At 44.0% G+C, this 16491-nt stretch overlaps 1 protein-coding gene across 1 annotated transcript in view; it reads left to right on the top strand.

The window, feature by feature from the left end:
• The window catches only part of TMEM255B (transmembrane protein 255B), a gene marked incomplete at its 5' end in the record, with an annotated part of 61339 nt that overhangs the window by 3666 nt on the left and 41182 nt on the right, over positions 1-16491 (top strand). The window contains one exon of the mRNA XM_009698526.1: positions 986-1048. Coding sequence (XP_009696828.1) covers positions 986-1048 — 63 coding nt within the window. The remainder of the gene's footprint in view (positions 1-985; positions 1049-16491) is intronic.

Here is a 16491-nt window from a genome sequence, read left to right as displayed (position 1 = left end):
GAAGTGATGGGGGATGGAGACGGAGGTGATGGCACGGCAGCGTGCGGCCAGGCAAGGCAAGGAGGGAAAGCCTCTTGACACCTGTGGCTGCTTCTGAGTCCGTGGCCAGCGACATCTCAGGTGGGTGACACCGAGGAGACCCCTTTCCTCCAAGCCCATGTGAGCTCAGTGGGAGTCCTGACTCCGGGAAGGTCTGAGGAAAGGCTGGTCTCGCCTGTTACTTCTTTACCTCGTGCTAACCACGAGTCCAAGGGGTTTCTGCCTCCCCAAACCTTCATGGCCCATCATAAGGAGAGGGATTTTCCTGCCAGCCTGGTGCTGAAGCAGCACTGGTAGGACCAGTAAGACCAGTTTACTCCAACATCCCTTCCTCCTCTCTCCTCTGTGGCTGTCGGTGCTGCAGCTGTCCCATGTTGAAAGTAACTGTACTGGTCCTTTTGGCATTTTAGCAAGGACTTTTTCTGGGAGGTGTGATCGTGTTTGGTCATTAAAACAAAGCAAATCCAACCCTAAGGGTTTGAACTGGGGTCACTCGCGTGGCAGCAACATATCCATTTTTTGAGGAAAACTGTTTGCCTAAAGCTTTGCAATTTGCTAAAACAATGATGTATGTAAGTAAATGTATAGTAAATGTAGATAAATGTAAGTGTTCTTTTCTCCTACTTTGCTTAATTTTTGCTTTACAGTGTGTAAACCTATACGTGACTATGGTAACAGTAGCCAGGTCATAGGAGCGTATATCTATGCAGGCTGCTGTTTACTGCATGACAGGTTTTGCTCTGAAATATCAGAGAGCTGCAGTTCTGGTCCTTCCTCATCACATTATATGATTTATGTCCAGCAGTAACTTTTCTCCCCTTTCCCCTAGCCACCCCAGTTAGCCCATCTGTACGATACCTCAGCTCAGACACCCCTGTAATGCCTTGGTACTTTGACCAAATAAGCTGACCTCATGCGTTTCTGTTGGTTTTGTTCTTTGCCTTAGCTTGGCTTTGGATCTTTCCTAGGGATTGTTGGCATCCACCTGGTAGAGAACAGAAGACAAATGGTAAGTAACAGCTCTTTTTGTTTTCATTTTTTCATATCGGAATGGCTTAAAAGCAAGAAAAGCAGGGATTTCCAATTGACTCAAAACTGCTGCATCTGCCTCAAAATTAGTCATTTGTTTCAGTGTTTCTGAGAAGTTTCAGAGAAGCATGAATTGGCCTGTGACTCTGTCTCTACAAGGCAAGGGAGGGTTTCACTTCTAACAGCAGCAGCCTGCTTTTTTTTTACTGAATTACTTTCCTACTGGTTTAGTGAGTTGAATCGACCCAGGGCAGGATCAGATGAGTGCCAGAGCTTGGCCAGGACCGTGTAACTGGGAAAGCATGGGGAGAGAAACAAAATGCGTGGGTCCTGCCATTTGGGCAGCAGCGAGCCACACAGTCAGCTCAACTGTAACAGGTGATCTCATCCTGCGCGAGAAGTTAAGTTAGGAACACTTTTCTGAAACTATGTGATTTAAAAAGAAGAAAAACCCCCCGAGCTCTTGCTATCAAGATTCCCTGGCTAGGTCAGACAAGATCTGATGACACTGTGTGGTTTGTTTTTAGATGTAGCTTGGCTTTGCAAACCCCTTGCTTTTATTTACGTGAGGAAGTCATGGAAAGTCCTTGGGGCATCTGGGTAAAGGAAGGTGTGTAGGACTGGATTGGTGAAAAGTCTTACATTTTCCTTGCTCTCGGCAAAAAATAGCGGTGTCTTGGTTGAATAACAGCATGTCCAATGTGCACTTTACAGTAGACTGATTATAGCCAAGCATCATGAAATATAATTAATTTCATAATGTAGAGCCTTCATTGGTATGAATCAAGAGTGGTGTTAAGCTCAGAGGAGGAAATGATGGATTTACCTTGCTTTTTACGAACAAGTGACTACTTTACTTACAAGTAGTCTGCTGTGATTTCCTGTTTTCTTCTTCGTAGATGCGGTCTTGTTCTCACTATTTGTAGGCAAACTTCTTTCATAATGCTACTTTTTTTTGATTTGCCTGTAAGTTTCAGTGGTGAATTTGCAAGTATTCCCCTGCTTTTAACTTTTGTTTCTAGCTGGGTTTCCCAAAGGCGTGAGATTTATAAAGCCATGATGTTTGTCTGTGTCTTTCTCTGTTCCCCATTCCGTTTTTTGAACGTGTTGACCAATTTCAGGCAAATTCAGCAGGGAGGTAGAGTCTTCAAAGGTGTGCAATTCCTTCCAAGTTTCATGAAAATTCACAAGTGGGTAGAGGAGAGAGTTATGAATTAGTTCCCCCACGGTGGTAAAGGCTGCAATGTCGGCTCCCCTGGTATTAAACACTAGAGAGTCCAAGTGGGACATCACCTGTGAGACAAAAGTCTGCAGCAGGCCAGACCTCGTTAATTTTGCCACTAACCAAACAGCTTATTTGCTTTTAAGAATCAGGGCTATTGCCTCGGATTTCTACATCAGAGACCAGGATGAACGGCAGGTTCCAAGTTGCAGACTGAATGGTGGGCAGATGAAAATAGCTTTGTCTTCCACAGCCTTCGTGCTACTTTACTAACAGGCATGACATTTTAAGGTTGCTTTATCTTTCACTTTTCCTCTAATCTGCCGCTTAGTTTTCTATCGCTTCTGTCCTTAGCAGAAGGTGAAATGACTGAGAAAGACGTGAGGTGGGTAAGCAGCGGTTAAACCAAGTGATACTCAGCGTGTTGTGTCATTTACACGAGGACGGTGGAGAAATAAGCTTCTAGTGTGTTTGGTAGTAGTGCCTGTTTGTATTTCCCAGCGTGGAACAAGGAAAACTGCTTTCCGCTAATAACACTTCGTGATGCTCTGGCTGTTGAAAGGTTGGGTTTCTGGGGAACAGACCAAGAAAATAACTAGAAAGTTTAATTATGTTTCTTGCCTTGAGTACCAGCCGCAGTGGGCTAAGCCTTTTAACCCTGTCTTTGCTAAGGCTGAGCTGCTTCTTTTCAGACATTACGGAAATGAGATTGAAAGGGTTTGTGCCACACTACAACCGAGGGCAGTAATTATTCCCTGGGGTGGATCTGAGTATGTTCGATTGAAAGCATTTAGGACGGCTTTAACAAATTTGCAGCCATCAGTAAGATTGTAAAGACTTACATGAGCACAGAAATGTAACAGAAATGTCGTATTCCCATAACTAAAAATTCTATGCATTGCAGCAGGAGAAAAGGGGGTGAGAAGAAAAAGAAATTGTTTACTCAGTTGCTTCTATTTTAACTGCACTTCTTTGAGCAGTTACTGCAGTATAATTTGAGTTTAACCCAACGTAGCTCTGACAGTTGTCTGGCCCTCGTAATGACTCAGTCCTACTTTTCTTTTTTTTTTTTTAAATTGAAAATGAGTGTAGATTCAATTGCATTAGAAAAAATATATTTTTTTTAATTGACCTTTTCTTTGTAAATCCATTTCTCTTTTTGTATTGAAGTTCTATTTCCTTGTAACCTATCCTCTGTAAGTCCAGATTTAGTCACGGTTGATGAAATGCTAAGTGCCGTATGAAATATGTAATGATTAGCAGAACTAGTGCAGCAAAACCCCAGCACTCAATAAATGCGAGCACGCGGTTTGAGAAAGAACGAGAGCAGCTAGGCAGAGTGGACAATGGTTTGTTCTTAGAACACGACATGAATAATGTTGCACCTCTTCGACCTCGTTCTTGGCATCCCAGGGCCCGCAGTGGGAGTTCAATGTGCTGACCGAGGTACCCCCCTTAATTCAAAAGAACTGCCCGCCGAAGCAGGCTCTGCCTCGGTGACTAGCGTGATTTCACCTCTGCTCTTAGCGTTCGTGCTTGGCTCTGCTGTGCAGAGCTTGGCACCAGCAGAACGAAATTTCCCTTTGACTGAAGATTTGCACCGATTTGGGATGTTTCTAACTGGCAAACAGCAGAAGTGGAAGAATACTGTGTTGCTGTCCCTTTTTGCCTCTCTTGCCCCCTGCAAAGCAGGTCGTGGATCGAAGAACAGAGTATAGCTGGAAGTTGTTTCGCTCCAAAGGCACACTTAGTCCAGCGGGCTGGGTGGAAAATATGATACTGCTCAAATCAAATGGGTGTGATTGTAAGGCATGAAGTGTCCTTGCTCGTTTGCTTGCTTGCCATTTCCTCACGTACTTCAGAAGTACGAAGTATTTCTGAGTAGAAAATGAGATGCTGAAATTGCAAACAGAGGTGGGGAAGGTGGGGGCTTCGTGGCAGCAGAGCTGAGCTGCGAGCAGTAAGCAGTGCTGAGGGAGTGCTGTCAAAGGTTCCTCCTGACATAAATGTGGAGGTGACAGGAGCCAACACCCCGAATCCCAGCACTCTTTAATGTGCAATGTTGATAAGACATCACGCGTGTTGTTTTAGCTGGCCCGATGGATAAACCAAGCACCGGCTCACAGTTTCCGCTCACACGTCTTTCCAACGCCAGTCTCATCAAGCAGTGCTGTTCGCGGGGCTGCAAAAGAGCCTGCTGAAACTGTGGTGCCTACAGGAGTGACGGGGAGGTGCCAGGGCACCGTAATAACTCTGCGGGTTTTGAACATTTGCACTATGACGATGCTGCCCGCAAGAGCTCTCAATAGGGTCATGGGAGCCACCCCGGCAGCACCGCGGCTGCGGCCGAGAGCGGCAAAGGCAGGAGGAGGGTGGGAGGAGGTACGGGAGTGTAAAGGAGACGGAGAGGATGAGGAGGGGTCAGAGAAGCAGGAGGGACCCCTCAGGAGGTGAGCTAGCACAAACCTCAGTACTACTTACAAAGAAGACAGTTGCCTGCGGCAGGGCTGAGACCTGAATCCATCCATTGCTGAGCCTTGTTTGTTTTTTCTTCGCGCTAATACACAGTTAATTTTCTTGCTGACATGTCTGGGACGTACTCAGATATAAATCTAATGTTCAGCTGGCTCAACCTGGTCCTTGACTTGTTCAGAGAGATGGTTGTAGTGATTTTAGCTGAGGAGACATAGCTTCTGACCAAAGCAGAATCTGAAAACATGAGGGCGGTTCAAGCGTGGAGCTCTGCACACAAACAGAAAAGGCAAAGCTGTTTCTTCAGACTTCTCGAGGGGTGCTGAGTTTGGGTGCCTTAATATGCTTGCTTCCCGATCTCTGTCAACAATAATTAGATTTCAGATGAAGTACTGAAAAGCAACTATAGCAGAAGTTGGAGAAACAAAGCAGTAATTTTCCCTTCTGTTTTTGGTTGATAGACATCCCTGACAATGCGTGCGTTCCTATCCTGCGCTGAGATGTATGTGAGGTAGTGTTACAATATCATCTCTGATTATTTTCTTGCCACATATTTTTCTTGCATCTGTTTCAGAAGAAAAGCTTTTTCAAAGGAGTTACGTGTGTGAGCCACTTTTCAGAAGAGCCAAACCTTTTTTGCTTTTCTAAACCAATGTATCTTGTAAATAGATCACATCCATCAGAAAATACCCACTGGATATTTTGTGTAGAGGTGGTGGTTATTAACAAGTACACCAAAAAAAGATACTGATATGTATAGCTACTCTGCTCTGTTCAAACATACTGTGCTTCATATACTTTTTCATGCGAATCGAACATCCTGGAAGAAGCTGGCTTTAGTGCAGATTTTGATCAAAGATGCTAATTGCTGATAGATTCCATATCCCATATTAAGCTAATTAAAGCAGCTTGTTTACATAGAGAGAAAACCCATTGAAATTCTGTAGATCTCCTGAGACTATCTTTGATGTTCCTGCACAAATAAATGGAAGAAGTGTTTACTGTAGTGCAGGGGAAATGCAGATAATGTAAAGGCAGTCTTTGTCCTTACGGAGGTATCATTTCTCCCCTGAACTTAAGCTTCTGAGAAAGTCAACAGCACTTCTTTTTTTCAGTTGTTATTTTTGTGTGTCCTCACATTTCACATAGTTCAGGGAAAAACAATTACTGCTGATGTAAAAATGCTAATAATGGAAGAAATTAGCAATCATCTTTGTCTTGTTTAGTACCTTTAAAATTATTAAAACTGAAAAGACCTACTATCTTTTCAGTCAAATGTGTGCTAGATTTTGTGGTGTGATCTAACTGCACATTTCAGGAACAGACAAGGAGATTTATATAAAGCTAATCAGGACAGGTTGACACTGACACTTGCATGAGCTCAAGCATGGCTGCATTCCTTTCAAAATATAACAGCGTCTCATGAGCTGGTAAGATCAAGCAGCTTATTCTTTGAGAGCATCTTCCTCCTCTTTTACGCCTAGCTCTTAGACCTCCGTAATGAGGGGCCCTTTGGGGGCCTCTTGTTCTCTCCTTAGGTTCTGGAAGGAATCTGCAACCCTTTTTAATCCTTTTGGGGAAGGATTTCAAATGTGCTCTATCCATGGTAGGTCTGGGAAATCTGTCACTCCTTGTAATGCAGGAGAATATTCAGCAAAGTCATGGGTAGAAGTGAGAAGAATAACTAAGGATGTTTTGAAGGCTCAGTGATTTCAGCTGAAGAGGAGGAGGAGAGGTGTATGTCTGTGGGTATGAAAGCACCATCCAAAGTGAAGGCAAGTGAAATTAGAAAAAGAAAGTTTTATGGGCAATAAAAATGTAAATAGTTGAAAAGTTGTTTATAATTTATTTTAGCTAGACATTTTACTGTTATTAGTATTATAGATTCCACGAACGAAGGACCGAGTAAAATATTTTGGAATTTTTTTGGTGGAGTTCTTCGACCTTGTGCATTTAAACTGAGGATTTCCAATTTATAATAGATATAAATATCCACTGACACAGAGGTCTTCCTTTCTCCTCTTCCCTCCTTTCCTCCTTCCTCTATCTTGCTGACTCCTTCTTTTCCTCTTCCTTGTCCCAGCCAAAACCAGTTTCCACTGGATTGGCGAGTGAAAGGTTCATAGGCAAGTGAGCATCAGGCGTAGCAAAAGTAACTGGTGGGGCCGCATGGCTGAGAGTGGAGAGGAGTCTGCGGGAAGAGGGAACAAGACTTGTCCCTTTTGCTAGGAATAAAGTGTTATATCAGCTCACTATGCCATGAAACCATCGTCTAAGTGCTGTCAGTGAGTTAAATGCCTGAAGTTACGTAGTATGAGTTTCCCCACAGTGTCTCGAAAACTTTGAAGTTCAGGGACTGAAAGACAAAAATAGGTGCTCTCACCGTGTGAATTACCAAAGGAGGTATAGGGGATGGTTCAGCTCTTCTCTGCCTAGTTCCTTATGGATCCGCGTTTCGTGTCACGTATCTACAGGTCTATGCTTTCAGATTTTAGCAGTACCGATTCATCAGCTAGTCATGCAAATATTTATTTATATGTAAATATTGTAATACATAAATACACTGTGATATAGCCATATAATATGTAAGAAGTAATATATATTCACACATGTATATATGTATTTATAGCTGACATGCGCTGGCAAATACCTGGCACAATGACAAAAAAAGTCTATGCCACTGTGCCACTGACGCTATGTCTTTATTGTGCAAAGTGCTTTTTGCAGTCTTTATAGTTGTGTTTGCCAGGGTGGTTTAGGTAGTAAAGCTGTAATGGGAAGTACAGTCCAGTCTGTAGTAATCCTCTGTTCTATCGTCACGGCTGTGTCTGCCTGACGTACCTAGAGAGATGCCACCTAGTATGTCCAGCTGCCGCCTAGCACAGTAATTCTTTCCCTCTCGTACGACCCGGTGCTGGTCTGTTGGTTGGACCAATCTCAGGTCTTGCCCACCCCAAGTTCCCCAGCCTGTGACCCGACACAGGATTAGCACAGTCTCAGATAAGGAACTACCATGTTTTCACCGTTGTCATTGGTAGAAAGAAATGGAAAAGTTGTTCCAAAGGGAAAAATGTAGGAAAGAGGGACTTTGGCTTCTATTTGGAGGCTTAAATTCTGTAGAAACAGAAAGGAGATACGTACGTACATATATATATACATATGAAAACATGTGTGCACCAGCACAGCTTATTTTCAGCACTCCAGGCTTTGAAGGCTGGCACTGTTCGTTTGAGTCAGAGACTCAAGCCACCAAGTCAGTTTGAGTCCTCCATCTTACGAAGTGGGAGTCTTTTGGGATGTGGTTCCTTTAAAATCTGTGCTTGGAAACAGCACACAGCATTAAGTGCATAATAGGACACTTTTTAATGGCCAGTTTGTTTTCTTGTGCTGTTTATGTAATGAAAGCATTACTGTCACACAGCTGAAAACACAAGTAAACTTTATGACCCACAAAATGTGTTTTGTGGAACAACAAAGAAATCGATTATTCTCTCTAGCAAGCAGGAGCAGGGGATAAAAAGTCTTGGTAAGGAATCCGGGATAAGCGCTCACGTGTGCATGGTGGAGAAGGTGAGGTGGGCTGTGCCCTGTGAAGAGGACAGGCGCTTTCTGATCCTCTTGTTGAAGAATGGAGTCAAATCAAACAGATGAGTGTCTCTGTTGGCCAGATACAGTCTTCCAGACTCTGCAGGTAGAACTGCACTACGTGAAAGCTTGTAATTTAGTTGTAATGCATTTCTGATAAAGAGTGTGCGTGTCTTGAAAAAAACCAAACGATGCAGTCACTGTAGCGTTGTAAAGACACTAACATACTTGGTGTAAAAAAGGTTCCTGCTGCTAAAACAGTGTCAGCTGTAGTAGCCCGGATCGATGTCAGTGCCACCAGTTTTTACCAGGAAGCATAAACTTCTGTGACACATGGTTTGCTGTTTATTTCTGGTTTATTGTTCTCATGCTGCTCTGAACAGCTACCTCTGTTTAAAGTGATGAAATGAGCTTGTTCCATTTTAATCAGTAAAAGAGCATCCATGAAAGGAAGTGTGTGATGGATTCCTATAGTGTCAGCACTGCTGATCAGTGAAGCTAAATTTATGCTTCACTTTTGTCCCCTCTCCTTTTAATGCAGTATTTAGGTTTTGCTTCTTGACTGTATTTCATATCCTTAAATCTGTAATCCTTTTTAACCATTCTTAGATAAGTGCTTTTGTTGATGTTTGCAAGGGGGAAGTTTTACCAGTTTGAAGCATCTACTGGACTAAGGCTTGCTTAGGCTGGTTCCAAAACCATTAGCATTTCTCCAGCTGTGAAATCCAGCTGATATTTTTTTTTTCTTTTCTGTGTAACATCACTCTGTCTTCATCAAATCCCAGGCATCCTTCCTCATTACTCCCCTCCCTTGCAAGTCCCAGGCAAATGACTGAAGGAAAGTTCCAAAGTGGAGAAGAGAAAGCACAAACCAGAGCCGCCAACATCAAGGGTATGCAAGAAGTATTGACAAGATGTTGGTTTTGGCAGCACGGACACTTCCTCAGCTAGGCTCCCTCTATAGCCAGGGGAAAAAAGACAGATCCCATCAGAAGGTAATTCATCCCCTTCTAGAGTAGGTGTAGAAGGTACCTGGAAGAGTCTGGCTCTCCGTTGACTACAGAGGAGCACAGATAACCACCTGAGACAAATTCTTACATTTTAAGTAGCTGGAATTATGTATGATGAAATCTATCCCATAGGAGAATTTTCTTAGGAGCCGAACCACATACAGAACACCACAATTGGTACCACCCAGCAGCCAGGATAGAAACTACTGCTTCGCTTTGGATGGTGCACCACAACGTTCCCATTTCAGAAATACATACCGAGGGTTCACGCTCTGTACCCCTGCTGAGCAGAGCGCAGCTAATTCCCAAATACAGGCCCATCTGCTTTGCGAAGACATGCTGTTCCCAGTTTTGGTATCCCCCAGTCTATACTTATATCTGTATGAATGAATCAAGTCATGAGGATATAATACCAAATGCTCCAATAATTTTAGTCTCAAAAGTAATCTAGAATCAGTTCATGTGATTTGCCATAGAATATGGACTCATAAAAGCAGGAGAAGGTGGATGGAGAGCAGTGTTGCCTGTAAAAGCAGACACCACCTGAACTGCCCTGGGAAGCCTCAGTGCTCCTCTACTTAAGAGTAAGAGGCTGAAAGAGGGGAAAGGGCTTTGATCACATGGTCAGTGCCCTATTTAATGGGCTGAAAGAGAAGTAGAGCAGCTATTTAAACCAGTCTCTTTAAAAGCAGCTGAGACATGGGTGGGGCACAGCATATGTGGTGCACCTGGTTGAGCTAGAGAGGGTCAGTCATTGGGGTGGTTGGAGCAGCTCAGACTAGGGAGAAAATCCAGCTGGGCTGTTTGAAGGAGCTGACTGAAGCTGAGATGCACTGCTGTGAGAAGGAGATCACTAACTGGTAATGGTTACTGGGATGAACAGGGGTTCACAGATGCTGCATGGGCTTAAAAGAGCACTGCTAATACAACTAACCCTGCCTCAGGGGAAAAAGAAAAAAAAAAGACTTTTCTAGGTTGCCTTGTCTGTCTTGTCTTGGAAAATGTGAACCAAGTACAGCTCAGTCTTTCTTCCAATGTTGTTTTAGTAGCACCTGCTGGACTCCAGTGGCTGGGACTCTTAAGACTCTCCCAAGCTCCCAGGAGACCTGATAGTGCCTCATCAGCGGTGACATTTTTAACTGAGTCAAGACAAGCATTTATTCATCAGTGAATGAATTATCTTGAATTTAATATGTGTTCCTTTATACATGTATCAAATTGATTGTCTGATGGCAATGTAATGGTGACTCCAGTTTTGAAGTCTTAAGTGCACAGAAACTGCTTGATATAGGTTATTTCATTCAGTAGACTGGTCACTCTAGTAAAGATTTGCTTGTAAAACAATTTGAAATAATTTCCTGGCTGTTTTAGGTCTGGTTTTGTAGCTGATATTAGATTATGAAAGAAGAAAGAATGTATTAATCAGGTAACTCTTCTAAATAACTTTGTTTCATGTTTCATAATGGCTATTGATTTAATTCCCACCATTCTTTCATTGCTTGATAAAAGTACAGGAAAATTTGTCTTTATTTCATATAGCATCTTTCACAGAAACTGTATCTTCAAATGCTTTAGCAGGTTAAAAGAAAAGATAAATTACAGAAAGAGTAGTGCGAAGTAGATTGGTACAAGCTAAGGATTAATGCTGAAGAGAGCGTTTCTAGAGGATGAAATTGCCTGAGAGACCTAGACTAGGGAACTACCAGAGTTAACATACAAGGCTTTTTTTTTAAGATAGATAGTACAATGTTAAGGCAAAATGTTTCCATGCCACTTTTGTAGCTAACTCGAGTTGCAAAAGAGTGAAGCTGCTGTAGTCGGGACTGAGGACGGGAGAGCCACTGCTAGCTGGCAGGGAGGGTGGATGGGGGACGGGAGGGATGCTCTGTGCGTGGGTGGCTGGGGAAGCCTTGTCGGGAGCTTAACAACAAGGATGCTAAGGAGCAGTTTTGAACCCTGAGCTTTCATATCCTAAAGAGAAACGGCAAGCAAAGACGGCTGTGCGAGCCATCTCCTGTTGTGTGACCTGGCACACCCATCGCACGGCCCTGGGTCGATGTGATCCGATGCTAATTTCCTCCATCTCCATAACTTAACTGTCGCAGCAAATGCTGCAAGTAGAGTTCCCAGTAACTCAAGAAATCTGCTTTATCTGACCAGTAAAGAAACAGTCCCTGCCCTAAAGATCTCCGTGTGTACCTAGAGGAGCTGGAGTCAGCAGGCTCAGAACCTGTGCTCCCTTTCTTGTCTCATTCAACTGTGCTGCCGAAGCCCTCCGGGGCTGGGGCAGAGCCGGGACCATTAAGTCACCCAGTTGTGCATTTCCTATCCATGGGCACTTCTGCGGTCCCTTGCCCTTGTGAGTAACCTAATTGATGAATTATCTGCAAAAGCTGAGCATCAACACCACTGGAAGAGGAAAAAAAGAAAGCAATATGCATTCGCTATGCCTATGTATGATGTAAATTAACTGCGAGTGTTTAAGGCGTAACAAAAGGTATTGTGAATTCTGCCTTCAGGATGTGGGACAGGAAAAAATGAGAAATTTTCTGAATGAAAATGCCACATTTATTTTGAAAGTGGATTTTGATTTTGGTTTTTTTCCTTACCATAATAATTGATACCTCTCATGTGGTTTCTGTATTCTTTCCCAACATTGGTTTATCTGATTAATTCTGCCTTTGTATGCACGTGAGCTTGCTTAAATTTCTCATGGGACCTCTCCCCTGCCTGTATTACACCAACTGGCCTTTTCATGTTGCTATTTTTCCTAATTATCCCTGACAGGATACTGGAAAACAGCAGACCTATTCACAGGTAGTAAAGCAACAGTCTCCTTGACCACAAACAGGAAAATAACCCCAGTCCTTATCATTTATTCATTACGGCTAAAACCTACCTTTTACTTTGATAATCCCTAGGAGTGCAAATTACATCAAATAAGTGAGACAACCCAACAGTTGCTGGCAATAATTTTACCTCCTTCCCTTCTGTCTCGGCCACATGGTCTCACCCTCTCGTTTGCACTAGGTCTGTCCTTACAGTTACCTGATTTACCTCGTTTGGGGGAACAAACCGTTTTCTGCCCAGTGAGTGCGTTGCCCTGGTTTGCTGGGTACTTGGGTGAGCACAGGAGCTGGGACGCAGGGATGCAGCCCTGTGGGGGAGAGCGCGGGATGGAGGGCTGGACAGCAGGGAACCCAACTGAGGACAGGAGAGCAAGACGCCGTTTCAGGTGGCAGCGAGCAGTCCCGTCGGCTCAGCGCTCTGCCCTGAGGTGCTGTTAACGACAGCGGGAGGGAAGAAAATCGGAATCAAAGATCTGTGCTGTTGCTGATAATATTCAACAACATCTGACTGGACTGGCTGAATTCAACAGTGATGATACTGCCGAAAGGCTGTAGGTTTCTAGCTTGGTCACTTGGTCTAAACACCTGACAACATCGTGTGTGCAGTGTCTCTGTCTAAAAGCCTTCCTGGTAATATAGGTATCTGCTCTGATTGACATCGGCTACGTTATTAGGTGTTTTACAGTCCGAAGGAAGTTACGTGTTTATGCGTGGGATCCCAGCCCCACACCTTGTCTTCCTGAGCTCTACCACAACTGGTGCTCTTAAAACCAAGAGACATTTTATGATTATTTTTCTTTCCCCCTTAATTTAGAAGCCAGTCTAGGAAATAGTTCTTCAGGCATAGGTTGGGCAGTCATAAAAGTCTTCCATCATTATAAATTTGTGTCGTTGTAATTAGTACTATGACTGGAATTGGTGTTATTGAATAACGAACATGACATAATCCTATCTGCTCCAGCAGAGCCTCAAATACAGCAGTGCTACTACTGAAGAACCAGCCTTTGGAAGGAGTAAGGTGGCAGGCCGTAAATTGTGAAGCACGTTACCTGGTGTAGTGAGAAACCTCCTAATTAGCCTAGTTGTGAAAACCAGCATTGTAGGAGCCTTGCCTGGGCTTAATTTTCATCACAGCAGCAAAACTTCTGTCCCAAGGGCAGGGGGAAAAAAGTGGCCATTATGGGAGGAGAAGGGGCCACACAGGAGAGGACTTTCCAAATTTGAGAAAATTAACTCACAATTAAAAGTACTTTGGTACTGTCCCACCTCATCAGACAGGCAGCATTTAGTTGATAACAGCATCTGAAATGCAATGCAATGAGTTTAATTGTCTTCATTTTGCAGGCTGTTAATCTGCAGCCCAGCTGAGGTGCCACGGTAGCAGATGCAACTCCTGGCTGAGGTTGGGCCAGTGGTGGAAAGTCATTCTCTCTTTTGGCTTTGTGATATAGTTTTTGTAAACTTCTGCTCTTACATCTTTATCGCCAGCGTACTGAAAAAGTGCAGCAGATTTATTTAAGCCTATATTAAGTTCTGAGCTTGAAGACATAGGGAAATCAAGCCAGTGAAGCGGCCCACAGAATTAAACTGTATTTTGGGGAATGTGATATTAGGGGCAGCCTACAACAAACTGCCCCATGCATTTCTTTTCCAGATACATTTGCTTGAACCTGTGTGGGGATAAAAAGGGCTTTACAGACCTGTGGCATAACATTTACGCAGCCTTTTGCAAAGCTTTCACTTTCCAAGCAAAAGGTATTGGATGACAGTGTTTCTCAGTTTACATTGATGAAGGTAATTGTGATTCTTCCTCTGCCTGGAACAAAATCCCGGAGAGACTTGAACAGCACAGCGCTTGGAGGTGTTGGAGGCTGTGCAATGCAAAAGTAGCCATTTAGCATGAGCAAAGTGAGTCTGTTAGATGTAATGTAACTTACATCTGATACCAAGGTGGTTTCAAAACCAAAAATCTATGCATTTCCCTAAGTCTCAGGTCTACTTAAGTCTAAGTCGAGAGAATGAGGCATCTCACACAGCCTCGGGGGCTAGAAATGACTGCCGTTGTCTGAGCAGTTGTGCCTTTTGACTGAGAACAGGGAAGGGCTAAATTAGAGGCATGGGGAAACCAGGTGTGTGCGAGAACGGAGACCTGGAGCCTCGCATTGGTGTTTCACAGGGATGTTGGAAACAGCCAGCGAGGTACCAGCCTGTGGCAAGCGGGTGTTTGTGCTGAGGAGCGGTGTGATTTTCTGCGTGCCTTCTGGCAAGCGTTGGCTGTACGTCTCCGCGTGTCAGGCAGCAGGGACCCGGTGCCAGCATCGTGTGATTCAGCACAGCAGGTGCCTGGGGACCGGAGGTGTGGTGGTTACGAGAGATCCCGGCTGCAGCCAGGGCGGCCACATCAGACTCCCCGTTGGGTCTGATCTGTGACCAACCCTTAACTCCAAAACATGCCTGGGAATCGCTGTGGGAGACTGTTGGCTGCCGAGTACTCATGCCAGGTGCATTTTTGACAGCTAAACAGCATCCACGACCACGTTCCACGCCCAGCATCCATGGCCACGGGATGTCCTGAGGCTCTGTTGCCTTCTCCAGGCTCGCTTGCGCGGGAGGGGGACGCGGTGCAGCCATGGTGCTGTATGCCTGCTGAAGGACAAGAGTTGTCTAAGACCGGTGAATTCTGCGATAAAATGCGTGCCTTTCTGAAAGAAGGCAGCATGCAAGAATTTAGCAGTCCGGCCTTTCACCAGTTTTGCATTTTTGAGTGTTTTCATGTTTCTGTGACGTGACTGAAGATAGGTGGCAGCTCTTCAGTTCATACTGCGTGCGAAAGTCCCTCCTTCCAAGTGCTATTTTGCTCTCCCTTTTCCTAAAACACCTCTGTTAAACAACTGGCTTTTGGGTTTGAGTGTTAGGCCCACCCAGAACAGTTTTCAGTGTTTAATAACTGGCTTCATGGTTCCCTTTTAAATAACCAGATTATTGTATTCTGTACCAGAACCAGGGATAAATGCGTTTTGATAATAACAGCTCTAGAGGAGCCTGGCTGCACAGCAGTGGAACAGCAAGAGCGAAACTGTTTCTTGAATACCTGTTAAAATATATTGTTATAAACAATGACTAGTTTTCCTGACAAAACATACTGCTATTAAAGATGGAGATGAGATGGTGTGATGAATGCACTGCTTTTCTTTGACAGTGCTAGGCTCGTGAGCTCACAACTCCAGCAATCACCTACCACTCGGGAAAATTGGCTCTTGAATTTACAACAGCTCTTCATTTGGCTGTCTTGGCTGCAGTTTTTAGGAGTAATTAATTTTGTACTTTGTTTATGTGTTTCTCATATTCTCAATAAGCGATGGGAGGTTTGAGAGAGAATATAAATCTGTAATTTTATTCTAAGGATCTTTTTGTTGTCCTTGTATTATTTCTTCTTTTATCATTCGAATACATCTATAATGCAATTTAAGTCATAAGAACCTCTGAGTGTCACATTCTACCACTTCGGCATTGTAATAAATATTACTTCAGTCAAGAAATGGTCCTCTTAATTTCAAAGGGACTACTCACTGAAGTAGTTGCTAGTAGGCATGGATAGGAGCAGCAGACTCTGGCTGACAGCCCTTGACTTGCACGCAACGCCTTGAGTAGATAGATGCTCACCAGCATGACTGAGGAGTGCAAAGCCAACTCCATAGCTCCTGTCTATATACAATTTACTGTGCACCTTTATATGCGGTCTCTTATAGCTACGTGGTGAAACTGAAAGGCCAGCATACTCGTTAGGTGATTTAAGCTATCTTCATGAGTGGAAAAAGTTGGTTTGGAGATTGTAGATCATCAATAAGTTGCTCATGTGTGAAATGAAAAGCCACCATGAGGTCAGCCTCCAGTAAATTCATCCTGAGCTTGAGCAATTTGGAAACACTTGGCTAAGCCCACTAATTATTTGATTGACTGCTATGACATGAAAAACAAGATAGAGGTATCAGACAATAATGACTTAATCTGAACTTTTAAACACTGCTGCTTTTTCCAATAAAGAGGTCAGGGTCTGTAGCAAATGCAGCTGCCCCAGGGCAGCACAGCCCGCTGGTCTGCAGTGCTCATAGCTCTCTACAAGGAGCCCACGGCCTTCTTGATCCGCCGAGTTGCATGCCAAGGTCTGTAGACAGCCAGATTCATGGGACGTGACCCGCCGTACTGGAGAGCCAAGGGGTAATGGGGGTTGAAGGGTGATGCAGCCGACAGTTCTTTCAGGGGGTTTCTGCCTCCTTATGGCAGG

The sequence above is a fragment of the Cariama cristata genome, unplaced genomic scaffold (assembly GCF_000690535.1).
Source record: "Cariama cristata isolate BGI_N322 unplaced genomic scaffold, ASM69053v1 scaffold5654, whole genome shotgun sequence".
NCBI lineage: Eukaryota > Metazoa > Chordata > Aves > Cariamiformes > Cariamidae > Cariama > Cariama cristata.
The sequence above is the reverse complement of the archived record's forward strand: the minus strand, read 5'-3'. Positions and strand labels throughout refer to the sequence as shown.